General features: G+C 38.8%; 1 protein-coding gene across 1 annotated transcript; it reads left to right on the top strand.

The window, feature by feature from the left end:
* Positions 1–3,294: 3,294 nt before the first annotated feature.
* LOC122063393 lies at positions 3,295–11,841 on the top strand. The gene is made up of 11 exons (XM_042627104.1): positions 3,295–3,674; positions 4,598–4,722; positions 6,036–6,480; positions 6,579–6,694; positions 6,913–7,690; positions 8,084–8,554; positions 8,663–8,851; positions 9,008–9,235; positions 10,038–10,383; positions 10,511–10,694; positions 11,107–11,841. The coding sequence occupies exons 1-11, from the start codon at positions 3,462–3,464 to the stop codon at positions 11,594–11,596; spliced, it is 3,585 nt and encodes a 1,194-aa protein (XP_042483038.1). The 5' UTR covers positions 3,295–3,461; the 3' UTR covers positions 11,597–11,841.
* Positions 11,842–17,106: the final 5,265 nt, after the last annotated feature.

The following is a 17,106-nucleotide window of genomic DNA, read 5'->3' as shown; positions in this document are numbered from 1 at the left end:
GAAAATAAACAGATAATAGATTCACACAACACAGAGATTTAACGAGGTTCACATATCGATGTAGTATGCTACGCCCTCAAGCAAAGAAAAAGATATTTTACTATGCAAAAGAGAGATTACACCCAAATAGCGGTAAGAAAACTCACCTTGATACCCTGCCTCGAAAAACCCCTCAAAATACAATGATTTTCTCAACCAGACAACTATACATTATATACTCCAAGTCACGGGTCGGCTCATTGAGTCACAGTCAATCCAGTCAAACTATCGACCCAACCCCTTTGCTTTCATCACATATCTTAGAAAGATTCTTATTCAAGTCGTCATCAAAATATGTCAAAACGGATTACTCTCCAAAACGGGTCAAGAATTCAAGACAAACTTAACAATGACTCACAAACGGACCAAGAGGAGCACTTATTTGGAAACATGAGATCCAAAAACTCCACACTTATTATACCCAAGCGCTTAGACAAATGGAGGTAGGAAAGGTCGACCTTCTAGGACTTATGCCAGAGCCTCTCCTCTCTCAACCTCCCTAGACTTACGCTAGATCCATTGGCTGGCTGTCTCCACTGCACCATGAGGCACACTTGAGTGTAACAAGAGTAATTTTGCATTTTGTGGTAGGTTATGCAGTTAGATTGGAATCGATCAAGATGAAGGCGTTATATGTGGTTTAAAAAGAAAAAAAAAAAAAAAAAATTTGGCCAGCCTCATCTCCTGGCCCAGCAACTAAGCCACAAAATTGTTATTTTTTTTATTTGCAAAATGTCCAAAAAGGGGGCCCACAACACAATATACCAATATTAGGGAAACCGACCCATCTCACAACTGAGAGAACAAGTTGATGTTTTTAGGGAGATAGGGGCCAGGTATCCATACTTAACAGTATCTGATGTTTCTGCTTTTCTCTTTATCCGTTTTCTATCACTAATATTGCACGGATCCGACTTAAGCATTGAAAAGTCTTTCTTCAAAGTCCTCCTTCAACTCTCATTCATTTTTTGGTGTGCAAATCATCCACATGGTCATAAAATAGATTTTGATCACAACATTTGTAAATCATCCAATTAAATCCATTGATTTTTTTTTTAAAGGAGAAAAGAATGTTACCTGATCGCAAAATCCATGTACCTAAACACAAATACAAAAAATTCACCCCTATTGATGCCCCTGTAGACACATTCATCGGTCCAAGGGCCACAAGACCAAATAGCTTTATTCTTTTTTTTTTTATTTGACATTTTGTGTATTATTTTGTCTTTTGATCAAATCATGGACTCATTCGTGGATTGTTCAGATAGTTAAGGCGAATTAAAAATTGTGTGGATAAACGTACAGTTTCAGATTCAATTCTTCACTTATACATTATGATTTAAGTGAACACCATAATGATGAATTGTTTTACTAATCTCCCAAGGATTAGAAACCAGAATTAGGTAATTTTACTTTTCCTTCCGGTCCGATTTTTGAAAAAAAAATGGCGCATACGACTTCCCCACCCAACCCCCAAAAATTAACTCTGACCACAGCCGTGCAATTCTACCCGTTACCAAACACGCTTTATTCGGTCGCCCTTCGAAAACGTTAATCATTGTCGCCGTGGTCTATCCAGAGTTGTAAGAAAAGGATTTCAATAAAGTAAGAGATAAGTTGAATTGAAAAGTGGCAGCCCTAGACCACCACCAATCCATGCCTATGTCAACATTTTCATTCCACGTGGACCCCACACATGTGGGCCCTCCACAGTGTGTCCCCACGTAGGCACAAGCATGAAGCATTACCCCTCCCTTAAAAGTGGGACCACCAAATAATAAATACTTAAATTCTCTCACACAAACATGTTTGGGAGGCCAAGACAAGACGTATCTGGAAAGCATGAGAGAGGGATCGAAGGTTACACGCGGCGTGTCTTTGGTAAGGATGACGTGTTTAAGTGAACAAATTTACGCACGTGCGAGAATCTTGTGGCTGACGCGGTAGCTGTCTGCCCACACCGCTTGACCGGCACCGTCTATGGCAAAGACTGGAAGGAGGCCCAAGAATATGGCGGACAACTAGGAACTACTGGATAACGTTACAGTGATCGATGCAATTACTATAACATATCCCTATCTTTTACTGGAACGACTCCTGTAGTCCTCTATTGTCTCAAAATTTACCTAACCCACTTCCTAAGAGCGTGAATGGGCCTATTAAGGCCCATTTTCCGGTCCATAAGGTTTGATCAAGTAAAACAAGCTGAGCCTTTTTTTCCAATATAATAAGGTTAACTTAAAGTTGTGGTTTAGTCAAGTTTACTGCACCGAGGCAAAAAGCTTTGGGTTGAAGTATGTAGTAAGATCCAATATTGATAAAGAAGAAAGAAAATGACATTTTTATGGGTCAAAATAGTAGAAGTTAGGCCTTAGGTATTAGTTCAAGCCAGGGATTTAATTCTTAGGATCCCGATATTGAGTTTTTTTACTATTTTACGTTTGGTCTAATAGTCTCAGTCAATATCTATATGATCCGGCTGGTTCAGTAACAATACTTATGTCTGGCTTTTTTTTTTTTTTAGATAAAAAGAATTTTGACACTAATTCTTATGTGACAAGACATATTTATTCCTTATTTAGAAAGGAGAGAAATAGGCACAAGGAGCACACGTAAGCCACGATCACTTCTTTTTTAAGTTTAATCAAGGAATATTGCTATTGTTAAGATAACCTAATTTTAAGGACTTCGATTTGCATTCTCTGATCACAAACCCAACTCTCTCAAAAAAAAAAAAAATTACAAAATCTACTCAAGAGTCAAGACCCACTTAGAAAAGCCTAATTAAGGTCCAATTTAATCCTCATAGTTTTTATTAATCCGATTTAAGTTGATCCTTCAATCTTTTATTTTGACTATTGTAATATTAAGACTTTATTTACCCAAAAATAAATAAATAAGTATGAGACGGTCTTCTTACTTTGTCAAATGTTAAAATTTTTTTTTTTTTTTTTTTGGTGTGTAATTTAATGTACTGTTTTTTTTTTTTGGGTAGAATAGTTTAATGTAACTTCAAAATCAACTGTTTGAGAGAGAGAGAGAGAGAGAGAGAGAGAGAGAGAGGGCATTGCAGTCAAAACAAAAAAACAGAAATAAAGCTGGAAAAGCAACGTATCAAAGGAAAAATAGAAAGTGTACCGTTGCAGTAGTTGTTGAGGATGGGAGCGTAACCGGTAACGTATTAAGTAAGTCATGTAATCCAGTTCCAGGTACCTCTCCCTCTTTCTCTCTCTATATCTTCTTGTGTTCATTCATGTATTGCATACTCGTTTGTAAGTAAATATAAGGGAAACGGAGAAGCGTTGCGTTTCTTCGTTTAGGGGGTTTGCTTTGCTTTCCCTGTTTCTTCATTATCTTCGTATTTTGGGTTTTTTTAGAGCTAATTGATATTGTGGGTTTGGAGAGAGGAGAGAAGATCATCGATGACTGCTGGAGTAGATATGACGGAATCCGGGAGGGTCGTTGCAGCGGTTGCGTTGGATTTTCCGGCGAATGATTCAGGGGAGTCTTGTTCTTCTCCTTCTTCACCGCCGAAGTTGCCGAGAAGGCTTAGGCAACGGCTTCTGGAATCTAAGAACTTTTCCACCGCTGAAGAGATTGAAACCAAGCTCAGAGAAGCCGAACGTCGTAGACAGGCATTTCTTCTTGATTCTCTTCTTGTTTTTGCCCCTTAATTGGGCTTTGCGCCTCTGTTTTTCATGATTGAAGTTTTATTCCTTTTTGCCCTCTTTGGTTACCCTTATGAAATTGGGTTTTTTCTGGCATGTCTTCGAGCTCTCTCTTAACTTAGCATTTGAGTATCTAGTCTTGATGCTTGCTTCTTTGTTTTATTTTCTTGGTGGGTATGTTACTGTTCTGCTTTAGTTTTAGTGTGTTTCTTTGTTATTTTTTCTCTTAACGTCAATAATTCCTTGGTTTTGGCTTTTGCTTCTCCTTAATTTTTTACTCTTTAATTTCTTTTATTTGTTTTCTTTCCTTGTTAATGATTAAATCTTAATTCCTTTGCCTTCTTCGTCCAATATATATATATATATATATATATAGATATATTTTAGAATTAGTTTTGTTTTGTTATTATTTTCAAGGTCGATCACAAGAATTTTCAGTTTCTGGAATTGTTGTTTGCTCGTTTTGTATCTTATATGTCTGATTATATTCTTGTGGGTTCCTACTCTTTTTTTTTTTTTTTTTTACAGCTTCTGTGGTTCTCTGGTTTTTTTAAAAGCTTCTGTGGTTATTCTCTGAATAAGTGCTTTGGAAACTGAAGGAATTATTCTAAAAAATATGTTTTTTGGGATTTTATCACTTTGATGATTCAGAGGTTCTTTTTGGCACTTAACGTTCCATACCCAATTGAATTGATATTTACCCACTTGTTTGAGTTCTAGTCGAGGTTGCCTTTTGTTTCCTCTTTAATTCAAGAAAAAACTGAAATCCCATCAGGTACTTTTAATATCAATTTTCCATGGTTATTTGCTTATTGGTCTGTTCATAGAGCAGAAGATTGTGAAGTGTGAACTCAACTAACTTTTCCACTCTCTCCTCTCTTGGAGTGCAGCAATTCCATGAATGGTTGTCAAGCAAAGCTCGACCAAAGCCAAGGAGTCCTTCTTGGTCTTCTTCTCAAGAGGAAGATCTGGGTCAGCGCCTTGAAGCTAAACTCTATGCTGCTGAACAGAAAAGGTATTATTTTATTTGCGCTGTAAAGTGTTGGCCTTCTTGTCTGGTTTTCTAGTTTTTTGTTTGTTTGTTTTCCCTAATTATTTACCTTTGGGTGGGCTGAGGGGGGATGTTGTATTTGGAAAGTTGATATTGATGAAAATACTGGCATCCAGGTTTCCATGTTGTCCTCTCTCTGAGGAATTACTTATTTTAGCTGTCAAACCACAATCAAGAATTAAGAGTTCGGTGTTGCACAGTCATACTTTATTTTATGTCCTTCCTCCATGCTTTGTAGCTCGGTTTTCTAGAATTGGAAAATTGGTGTTGATGAAAATTGCTGTATCCATATTTTTGTGTCTGTATCATCTAGAAGGGAGTTATTTAACTTTAATTTGACTCAAAATCATTAGAGGTTCAATTCTGAACAGTCATACTTTATATCCACAAATGGTCTATCTTTGAATCTGTGGTCAGTTGTCAGGAGACTGGAATATTAATGATATGTGGTACTATCTTGGTAACCTCTCTTTCATATCACATTAATTCCTGAGCTACTGCCACTCTTTCTAGTTCTACATATCTGAAATTTGATCCTCTCCTTGGTCACTAGACTTTACATGGTTCCTTCTTCCAAGAAATCTTGTTTCTTGACTATTTATCAATGTACCCAATGTTCCATACACTCTTCCCGTCTCAGTGGCCCTTTGTCTAAACATTAGGTCATGAGTCCTTTTTTGGCTTAACCACCATTACTTTTTGCTTCTTTCAAAATCAATCTTATTTATTTTGTGTGTGTTCCCCACACTACCAGTGTGGGGAAAATCTCCCACACCACACCAATAGTGGCATGGAGAATGGCATTATCCCCATGGGACCCACATTTTCAGGATAGGAGAGAGAGCAGTAAAAAGGGAAATGTTTTCTGTGGGGGAGTGTGGGCCCCCGCACCCATATACATGGGGGGCGAAATGACCAGCCCGCTCCCATGGAAGGGAAGATGACTTTTCTGTGGATGCTTCCTCATGTGCTCCATTGGTCCTAATGCACGCGCAGGAACCGTACTCCCCCACAAGAAACACTTCCACAAATAAAGAAACATGTAAGAGGGGCAATAGTACACAGGCATCTGGAAAACTTTTTTCCTCATCATATATGTTTCTGAAAACTATAGTTATATAAACCATTTTTCATTAGGAGCCATAATGGGGCTGTGAATTATGGACTTCGCATTTTTCATCATCATTGCTTTTATTGTTATTTATTTCTCTTGGGTGGAAGTGTTTGGTTTGGGGGGAGGTTTTTGCCTGTAAATTTACTGCCTTTTGGATCAACAGGTTGAGCATTTTGGCGAAGGCCCAGATGCGCCTAGCAAGGTTGGACAAGTTGCGGCAAGCAGCTAAAACTGGAGTTAAAATGCGTTTTGAGAAGGAACGTGAGGAGCTTGGCACGAAAGTGGAGTCACGCGTTCAGCAGGCAGAGGAAAATCGGATGCTTATTTTGAAGGCTTACAAGCAGAGAAGGGCCTTAGCAAAAGAGAGGACAGCGCAATCGTTGTTGCGGAGGATGGTTCAAGAGAGCAAATACAAGGAGCGTGTGCGTACTGCAATTTCCCAAAAGCGGGCTGCTGCAGAGAAGAAGCGGTTGGGATTGTTGGAAGCAGAGAAAACAAGGGCACGTGCAAGGGTATTGCTGGTGCGAAAGGTAGCCATGTCTGTGTATCAAGAGCGAGAGATTGAGAGAAGTAAATTAAAGGATAAGTTGGAAAATCGTATCCAAAGGGTATGTATATATGTACGAGTAGTTTTGAATTTGATTTTATTTTGGCAATGAAAGCGTTAAGTGTCCCTAGTTTCTTAAAAGAAATTTATAATGAACAGGCCAGGAGGCAGAGAGCTGAATATCTGAGGCAGAGAGGAAATCTTCATGCTTCCGACAGTGTCCATTGGAATAAGATGTACAGGCAGGGTGATTTCCTTTCAAGAAAATTGGCTAGGTATGTAAGTTGTAATCATTCTGAATCTCTTGTAAATATTAAATAAAGACAATAGCATCAATCTGTTCTCTTTGAAAAGAACCTGAGTGCCAACTAAACCTGCATTACATGCATAGCTGCACATCAGAATAGGTTTCCTCAATTACATGCATAGTTTTTCCTTTTTGGGGTGGAGGGGAGTTATATATTTCTTCTTTTAACTGTATTGTGGAATTTAGGTGCTGGAGGCGATTTGTGAGGCTGAGAAAAACTACTTTTGCTTTGGCAAAAGCTTTTGAATCCTTAGAGATTAATGAGAAATCTGTTCAATTAATGCCATTTGAGCAGCTTGCTCTCAAGATTGAATCACCTGCAAATCTCCAGATTGTGAAAGCTTTACTTGATCGATTTGAGAACCGATATGCTATCTCACATGCTACCACAGCCACCAGTGGTCCCAGTTCAGACAACATTGATCACCTCCTCAAACGACTTGCTTCTCCCAGCCGTAGGGGCACACCCGGTAATGCATCCAGAAGTAGAGCATCAAAGAAAGCAGCATCCACTGGTTCAGCTCAAAATCCAGTTAAACTGTCAAGGTATCCAGTTAGGGTGGTGCTTTGCGCTTACATGATACTGAGTCATCCAGATGCAGTTTTCAGTGGGCAGGGGGAGCGTGAGATTTCTCTCGCCAATTCTGCAGGACATTTCGTTAGGGAGTTTGAATTGCTGATTAAAATTATGTTAGATGGTGCCTCACAGATTGCTAATGAGGAGTCATCCACCACATTGCCAAAGGAACGGACATTTAGATCTCAGCTCGCTGCTTTTGATGCAGCGTGGCGCTCATACGTATATTGCTTTGTGGTGTGGAAGGTTAAGGATGCAAGGTCACTGGAGGAAGATTTGGTAAGGGCTGCTTGCCAACTCGAGCTTTCTATGATGCAGACATGCAAGATGTCTCCAGAAGGGAATAATGATGGTCTTACTCATGATATGAAAGCTATTCAGAAGCAGGTATTCATTGCTCAGCTGTTTCGAAACATCCTTCTACTTTTTTTTCATCCTCTGCTTCCACACACACACACACACACCAAAAAAAAAAAAAAATGGTTGCTTTAAGGTATTATCACACAGAATAATAGAGACATTAGCAATAGCATTCTGGCAAGATGCTGCACAAGCATAAGGGTGATTATAACAGTCTTTCATTTTCTGTCTATCTATGAATTTTTAGGCAGTAACCTTCTAATAAACCATGTGATATCTGTTTAACCCTTTTATCATAGTAAAGATTGCATGGGTTTTTCTTTTTTGCTGTAAGTACTAATCTTTAGGCTTGTAGAATGGTAAGTGGTAGGGAAGTGGCTAACTCTTCCCCAGTGACATTTTCTTCCTATTGATTGATAGGTTACTGAAGATCAGAGGCTTCTCAGAGAGAGAGTGCAACATCTGAGTGGTGATGCAGGGATTAAGCGTATGGAATCTGCTCTGTCAGACACACGATCTAGATTCTTTGAAGCAAAGGAGAATGGAAGTCCGTTGACGCCACAAATTGCGCATATTTCTCCAAATCTGCCCGGTTCTTCAGTGTCGGCTGGTTCAGCTGGACACTCTTCAGTTGGTGTCTCAGATGAAAGTAGTAAGCCAGTTGAGGGTCGTAGCCACGTTGTTCGCTCCTTGTTTAAGAATGATGCATCTCCTCCAACCAAAGATGTTAATGCTGCTCCTTCCAGGAGTAATATGGATGGACTGTCTGCTTCTTCTACTGAAAATTTTATTTTGGAGAATGAACGGCTAGTAAATGAAATAATCCATGAGCACCGCTATGCTTTTGCTGATACCTTGAATGTCAGTGATGCGGATCAGGGCGGTGTCAAGGTTAGTTTTCAATTTTAAGTCATGTCATTATAATCAAGTATTGTTTTATTGTATGCATGGTTTGATAAAAATGATTACTGTTGGTTGCTTCTCTCCTTACTTCACCAGGCAAAAATACAAGAGACAATGGAGAATGCATTCTGGGATGGTGTTGCAGAGTCTATGAAACAGGATGAGCCTAATTATGGGTGGGTAGTTGAGCTCATGAAGGAAGTCAGGGATGAACTGTGCAAAATGGCTCCTCAGAGTTGGAAGCAGGAGATTCATGAAGCTATTGATGTAGACATTCTGTCTGAGGTATATTACCTTGTACTTTGTAGGCCTATATCATAACACAGACAATATAATATAAACTAGTAATGGACACATGCCCAATAAAAATTGTTATTCTTATTCTATTAAAAGCATATTAACTAGTGATGGGCTAAATTAACAATTTATATATGTTCTTAGGTGCTGATGTCGGGAAGTCATGACATGGTTTATCTCGGAAAAATCCTGGAGTATGCATTGATCACTTTGCAGAAGCTTTCTGCTCCAGCTGCTGAAGAAGAGATGAAGAAGACCCACAAGAAGTTACTGAATGAGTTGGGCGAGATTGCACAAGCTGCAGACAAATCAAATGTTTCATTTGTCCTCGCAACAATCAAGGGTCTACGCTTTGTTCTAGAACAGATTCAGGTTGGTTTTTTCTTATACTCTTCCCTTTTCTAGATGGTTTTCTGCTGCTTTCTTTTAGCAGGATGGATGGCAACTTGAAGTTATGAAACTTAACTGTTACTCTCTTATAAGAAATGAATTGCAACTTAACTATTACTAAATAAATTGCAACTTAATTCATTGCTTTTGATTAGAAACTAAGAGCATACGCTTAGTCATTAAGCATGGTCTGGCCTCCTATATTGAGTGGATGTGGTTAAATAATTAGATTGGCATGCCATGTTGCCTGCTGATGCTATGAATTACAAGCACAAAGCTTGGTGAATGCACTAAATTGGCACTTATGCCTAACTCCTTGGTTTGACATCTTTCTTTTATTGATTTGGAGAACTTAATAATTTATTGGTTGGTGTAGGGACCACATGAGAAGAAATGCTTAAATTTAGCAACTTGGAATTGCCCATCCGACTTTTTTCATTCATATAATGGGGGGATTAGTGATTTCTCCCTCATCTCCCCCTTCCCCCCAAAAGAAAAGGGGGGGGGGGGTGTGTGTTTAGTGACCCCTTGAGCCCAAACATGTGAAGCAGGCCATGAATCATGTTGTGCCTTGATACAGGTGCGTCTAAAATCTGTTGTATGGATTGTTGAATATGGAATGAACCAGAATTTCACATTCCCCATGTGAAATTGGCTCATCTGTCATGAGAAACGTGGCTGTGTTGGTCAGATGGTATCCTTGTGATTGAACATAGACCTATATCCAAAATTGGATATTGTATTACTGCACTTCCTTTCTCAGAGCTGCAATATATTTGTACAGGAACTAAAACGGGAGATCAGCAAAGCACGTATAAGAATTATAGAACCACTCATAAAGGGGCCAACTGGTTTGGAATACCTTAGAAAGGCTTTCTCAAACCATTATGGATCACCCTCTGATGCGTTGACCTCATTACCACTGACAGTCCAGTGGCTTTCTTCTATAAAGCTCAGTGCAGAACAGGAGTGGGAAGAACACAATGATTCACTCTCAGCTTTGCCAACCAGTCACGCAAGTTCTTCTCAGGGTCTTCTCCCTTCTGCCGCCCTAAGAACTGGTGGCAGTGTCCTTATGCCAGCAAATAGAAGCCAAGTGCTTTCCTTGCCTCCAAGTTCAACTACTGCTGGTATTGTGTGCTTTTTTATTTTCTGTCTAATCTTGGGATACATAGTTTCTTCGAAAGTGTAAGATTAATAGATACATAGTTTCTTTGATAGTGCAAGATTAATTCTTTTTTTCTCTTTTTGTATCAGGTAATCAACAAACCGAATGCAAGGGAGAAAGGCTTGATTTACTGGTGAGACTTGGCTTGTTGAAATTAGCAAGTGGGAGAGAAGGGCTGAAGCCTGAGATTCTTCCAGAAACCCTTAAACTGAATCTCTCAAGGCTAAGGGCTGTTCAGGCTCAACTGCAGAAGATCATTGTCATCTCTACGAGGTTTTTATCCTTCCTTATAAACATATTCACTTCTATCACTTTTGTGTGTACACATGCTGAAGCACACTGATTGGGCATCAAGCTTAATTTACTATTACTAACCCATCTTTAAGAGCTTAGAAAATGCTGAGGAAAAAAATCTTTGACCATTTGATGCAGTGCACTCTAGCTAGGGTGGGGGGGGGTGTGCTAGCAATGATTCCATAATAAACAGTGGTTCTGATGGTTGTGTTTTTGTCGATTTTCTGAATTGAAAAGAGAGACTGTTAGCCTGACCCCATTTAGATGGGATAAGGCTGAGTTGAGGTTTGGCTTTAGAATTGGACTGGGTGATCTGTGTGACTGAGTCGTATTTTTAGTTCTCTGAAATATTTCCAGTGTGTGTTTTCTGATCTGAATTTTGTATATGCAGCATATTGGTTCTCCGGCAAACCCTTCTCAGTGAGAACTTAGGAATCAGTCCTTCAGAGATGGATAACATGGTATCTGAATCTGTCAAACAACTCTCTCAGCTCCTGGACTGTGTTGAAGATGTGGGAGTTGCTGAAATTATTGAAATTATCAGTGTGTTCCCAGAGGATGGTGACAGTGTTGTGGATGCGAAGAAGCTCCATACAAGGAAAGAGGTAATGGCAAGCTTCTTGGCTAAGAGCCTCCAAGCTGGGGATGCAGTTTTTACACGCATCTCCCAGGTGGTTAACCTCGCAATCAGGGGTGTTGTACTTGGAGGAAGTGGATCCCAGGGAAGGGAACTGGCACATACAGCTCTTCGGCGAATTGGGGCAGCAGCTGTTCTTACTGAGAGAGTGATAGAGGTTGCTGAAATGCTGATTGTGGTGGCTACTGTGTCGGTTAACGTTCATGGGCCGTGGTATGCACATATTATCGATAATGTCGACTAATTTATTTTAGAAGTTGTATTAAGAAGTAATTACAACCTACTTGTTTCCTCTTGTACATAGTTTATAGGATTTTGTTCTAGCCCATTGCAAATGTGTTCAGGGGGAAGAAGGCAATGTGATGTAAAGTGGGAGGGATGGGTATGTAAAGTGTGTCCATGGGTGGTTCATAAAACAGAAAAAAAGATGTGAATAGTTTGTAGACTGTAATAAAGATTTCTTTGGTATCTAAAATTATTTCGACTTTACAAGGTTGTTGGCGATCCAATACAAGGTTGGTCAGGTGATTGGTTTTGTATTTGAAACTTGTAAGGTGGCTATTTCTCATGGGTAGTTACTGATTTGATGCCTTATAATGCACGGTAAACAAGTTGTTGGTAGGCCAATTGAGGTAAACCTTGAAATTTGATTAATTGATTACGTCATGGTTTAAGGCATCAAGATCATTAATCCCTATCTTCCTGTTACTTCTACACTGCCTCATAACTTCTTTGGGAAAAAGTTTCGCTAAGCCACCTTGGCAGGTGGCACTGGGTACATTGACACTTCTATGTCAAATGAAGTCGATATTGTAGTTTTACATAAAAATGTATTAAATGCAATGATTTTTAATTTTTATAAACTATACATTTTACCTCTACATTTTAAATTACTTGTGAGAATAGGATAAAGGATCATATTAGATCTACATAGTCTACCCCATTTAGTTGGGATAAGGTTATGGTGGTGGTGGTTGTTATTGTAATAAAATGAGGGATAACTAAAAAGAGGTTATCGAGTTGTAAAAACTCCTAACTCCCAATAGTTCAGTATTAGGGAAAAGAAAGCTCTTTCGTTGCGCCCCTACATCAGTTTGGGGGTCAATAAGGGGATGCACATGGGCATCAACAAGGGTGAATTTTTTTTTTTTTTGTTTGACAAGCACTTTTCCTTTTGTTTCAAGGCAGGGGTTGCACAACTAGGGAGCATTCATTTGCCCTAAAGTATTTCTATAGAAGTGCCCACCTAAAAAAAAAGAGATTATTCTCGACACAAGACACATAATATGAGAGAAAATTATTGTCTAAGGAGAAAATGGTTAAGTAAACACCCAAAATCTATCATCTCTCCCACCCTCTTTTTGTACGAAGTTGATAATACTTCCATTGCTTTATTTTGTCTTTTCTGCATGCCATCCAAGAACATGGATAAAGGACTAATGATGAAGACTCGGTCTTATTCTCAAAATAACGTAAAATGATTACAGTGGCAATTAGAATATTGTCTTTGCAAACTCTAACTTATTAAATACTTGTCGGGAGCAAAAATGCCAAGGAATACTAGTCCTAGCACCATAAGAAGGAGGATCACCCATTTTTTTAAATTCTAGCTAACATCCCCGAAGTGCCATTTCACTAACCCACTTATGACACGATATTATCCACTTTGACAGATGGATCTCATGGTTTTAAAACTCGTCATATCATGTAAGGGAGGTTAATGAACTCCATAACATATCATTGGGTTATGTGGGATTTCTTGTAGTTTTATATCCTCGCTTCCACAAAAGAATATATCCCTAACAACCATTCCCATTCTTGGCTCTGATACCAATGAAGTGCCACGTGACAGGTTTCATCCATGGCACGATATTGTCTACTTTGATAGGTGGGTCTTACAATTTTAAAATACATTGTATCATGTGAAGAAGGCCGCATCATATATGCCTAGATACATCACTGCAAGAAAATGGGTTATCAGCTTTAGAAGCAGTATTTAATAATAAGGTTAAATCGTCGGCATGTACTTGTGAGGATCCAACACCTGTCCCATTTTCTGCCATTTGAAGGGTGAAGAATGAAGAATATATGGAAGCAAAAGGGATAGGTGTTGGATCCTCATATGTACGTGTGATCCATTCTTTTTATAACTCTTCACCTAAAAATAAAATAAAGGAAGTGTTTCCTATAGGGGAGTGCGGCTTTTGTATATGCATAGGGGGGCAATGGGAATGCACATAGACAATTCCTCATAAAAAACCATTTTCCTAAATAATAATCATAGGTGAAAAAATACTACCTGGCCTGTCGGTGCAAGCAACACCCATACACAAAAAGTGTGGAAAGACTGTGTTGTTCTACCTTGTAATGAGATATGTTAGATTGATGTTTAGCGCATCCTCCCATTGGCCCACGTTGCGTTCAATAATCACTGACATACTGTATTTCGATTTACTAAGTTGCAAAAATAATCACCCCATCTCTTTATAATGTCCTCATTCCATACTAAAGTTCTTCCATCCTCGTCCTTAATACATCCGACATGGTCCAAATCTCTACTCATCCTTTATCTTATTTTAGTTACTTTATATATCTATTTTCCCCCTCCTCTTATATATGTACGATCCATTCTCTTTAATAACAGTCCGCCTAAAAATAATAAAGGAAGTATTTCCTATGGGGGAGTGCTGCTTCTATGCATGCATGGGGTTTAATGGGAATGCATAGAGAAACATCAATAGGGACATCATTTTGCATTTCATGGAGGAGGGTCATTTTGCATCCCCGTGTGTTTGGCGCAGGAGAAAGTCCTCCACAAAAAACCATTTTCTCATATCATAATCATGGGAGAAAAAAAATGCTATCCAACTTGTTGGTGGAGGACATGTCCATACACAACAAGTGTGGAAGATTATGCTATCCCACCCTGTAGGGGAACTAAAGATGCTCTCACATACTCTCCCATTGGTCCATGTAGCATATTCTTGCCTAATTAGTGGTCATTTAAGAAAGGATTATGATCCTCGCCAAAAAAAAATAATTACTATTATAGCCGTTTTGCATAAATCAATAGGAGCGGGGAGGGTTTTTTTTTTAGGTAAACAATAGCAGCGGTTTTAGTTTTTTGTAATCAATATCAACGGTTTCTGTAATAGCAACGGCTTTGTTGTTACTCATTTAATTTTCCTGTGAAGTGAATTGAAATTTCTGACCGCAAGATCCTCTCCTTCCAAAACTCATAACCCTATTTGCAAACTTTCGTTTCCTATAAATCATTACCTTCAAACCACCATCTCTGCAAATCATCTCTTGCATTTCCTTCAAGCCAACGTCTCCGCGAGCTAGCTGTTTTCCAAACTGAAAATGTTCTGGCATTTTTCCTGCGAGTGAGCTCTTCACTGCAAACCCTCATCGCTTTCTCTATCGCAGTGAGGGAGGTTAGGGCAAGGTAACCCATTTTTTTCCATTATTCATATTGGACCAGTTGCCTTACCTCTTTCTTCTTATTGATCTTTGATTCAAAATCCTTTTTTTTTTTTTTTTGCCCTTTTTGCTCAGTCAGGAAGTTGCAGGATCGTGTTGCAAAAGGAAATGAGACGATCTTCGAAATCAGGTAAGGTTATGAAAGCATGATTAAAATATATATTGCTATGTTAGATAGGTCATCGTTATTTGAGTAGTTAAGCTCATAGTCAATCTGATTTTGAAGTTCCCAACTGGTGGTTCGTGGTGTTTTGGTGACGAGCCTTTCTATTCTGTTGGTTTTGGAGGACTATGGTTTAACTCATAGTCAATCTGGCTTTCTGTTGGTGGATTGATGGATTTTATGGAACTAATACTGAAACTTCTCCCACATCTCCATTTCCTTGATTTATTAACAACTACTGTGTAATGTAGTTGGTGAGGTTGTGGTGTGTAAAAGCCCACACTCAAATAAGGAAATGCTAGATTTATTAAGACAAACCAATATCATCCTTCTAAGCCCAAAAGACACTTCTTTTGGATTATGTTTAACTCGAGTATTACAGTACTGCATTGCTTGAAAGTTGAAGCTTACATGTATGCCGTTCCATAGAGAAACTATAATCCACCCTTTGTGATCATCTCTTAAGTCCCATACCCTGTATATATGACATACTCTCTAGTCCAAAACAGCATCCACCTTTTGACCCCTCTATTCCATAAATTATTTTGACTATGCTTTGTTCTTATTGATCTAGTTCTCTTACCTTAGCCCCCCTTCCGAAAAATGAGAAAAAAAGGAGAGGGGGGGGGCGGGGGGGAGGATAATGTTAGAACTTCCTATGGGTTTGAGATTGAAACCCTATGGAGGAAACCACACAGGAAAAACAAGAACACGAATCTAATAAAATTATGGAGGATCGATTTGTACCTTTCACCTAGTATGCTGAAGATGATTGATGTTGGTTACTCCCACTTTCGCTCTATTGGCTTGGCTATGGATCTTCTACAACCCCTTAAACCTCCTTGGTTCTCTCACTTTAGTGGTAAAGTGGGGAAGAGTGAATAATGGTTGTAGGGACCCAAAACCTAGTATTTATAATACTGTCCTGCACTCAAAACCCTAAACCACAATGGGTTGAGCCAGCATATCTCTAAGCTTGAGAGTGGACCGAACCGGTTCATGCAATTTGACTCTCACCCATTTAATCAACCCGAATAATTAATTTAGCCCATAAATCCAACAATCTCCCACTTGGGCTACATTAATTATAAGGATGTCTTTTAAATTGGCGTGGCCATAGAATCTTATTACATTAACCACTCTTACTATGATTCAGTTGAAAAACCACTCACATCGAATAACAGCAGAAGATACACCTCAATATACGGCATACAACTTTCTGTTATTACAAACATAAGTAAGTTTCTTAACACGAATCTATGTGGGATACCATCACAGAAATATTGACATATCCTCAAATTACACTGTTGTCATTTCATGTAGGTCCTTAACTGTGATATTAACCTTCACTGTGGCAAATCGCCTTTGATCTGTGGTTAATATCTAACTGTGGCCTTCCGCCTATAAACTGTGGCAAATATTGCCTATGAACTGTGACAAATACTGTCTTAAAATGTGGCAAACATTACCTTTTGAACTGTGGCAAAATATTACCTATAACCAAGACAATTACTGCCTATAAAAACATTCTTAAATGAAATCATAAACCAAATATTTCAATGAATAACTGTGCATAATGTAAATGCTAAAACTTAACCATAATTCATCAAACTGTGCCCCAAAACATACGGGCTAAGGTTCAAAACATAAACAAATACTAAACAAAATCAAAGCTCCCACTAATCAAGCATTTCAAATAACTGTATGTAAAGAAATCCTAACTACTTGATGGGACCAAATTTTACTTGCTCTCAATTACTGGTGATCATTCTACCTCACCCTTTCTTGGTATCATCCTGCTTATCAGCCCCAGAATTCTTCCTCTTCTCTAACCATTTCTTGAAAATAAAACAGTCCTTTTTCACATGTCCTTTCTTATGGCACCAGAAACACTCTACGTTGTTGGTATTCTCTTCATCCTGAGCCTTTTGAGATGTGTCAAGTTCTTGAGAACTATTAGTCCTGTCATATGGCTTGACGCTTCCTCTGTTGGAAAAATTTTTGTTCCTTCTGCTTGGTCCACCAGAAGATCCCTTGTGAAAAGTTGCATGTGCACTCTCAAACCTAGTTTGTTTCAATTTTTCTTCCTCTTGAGTGCAAATGGAAAT

Source organism: Macadamia integrifolia, unplaced genomic scaffold (genome assembly GCF_013358625.1).
Source record: "Macadamia integrifolia cultivar HAES 741 unplaced genomic scaffold, SCU_Mint_v3 scaffold1306, whole genome shotgun sequence".
In the NCBI taxonomy this organism is placed as follows: domain Eukaryota; kingdom Viridiplantae; phylum Streptophyta; class Magnoliopsida; order Proteales; family Proteaceae; genus Macadamia; species Macadamia integrifolia.
This window is presented reverse-complemented; position numbering and strand designations above follow the sequence as displayed.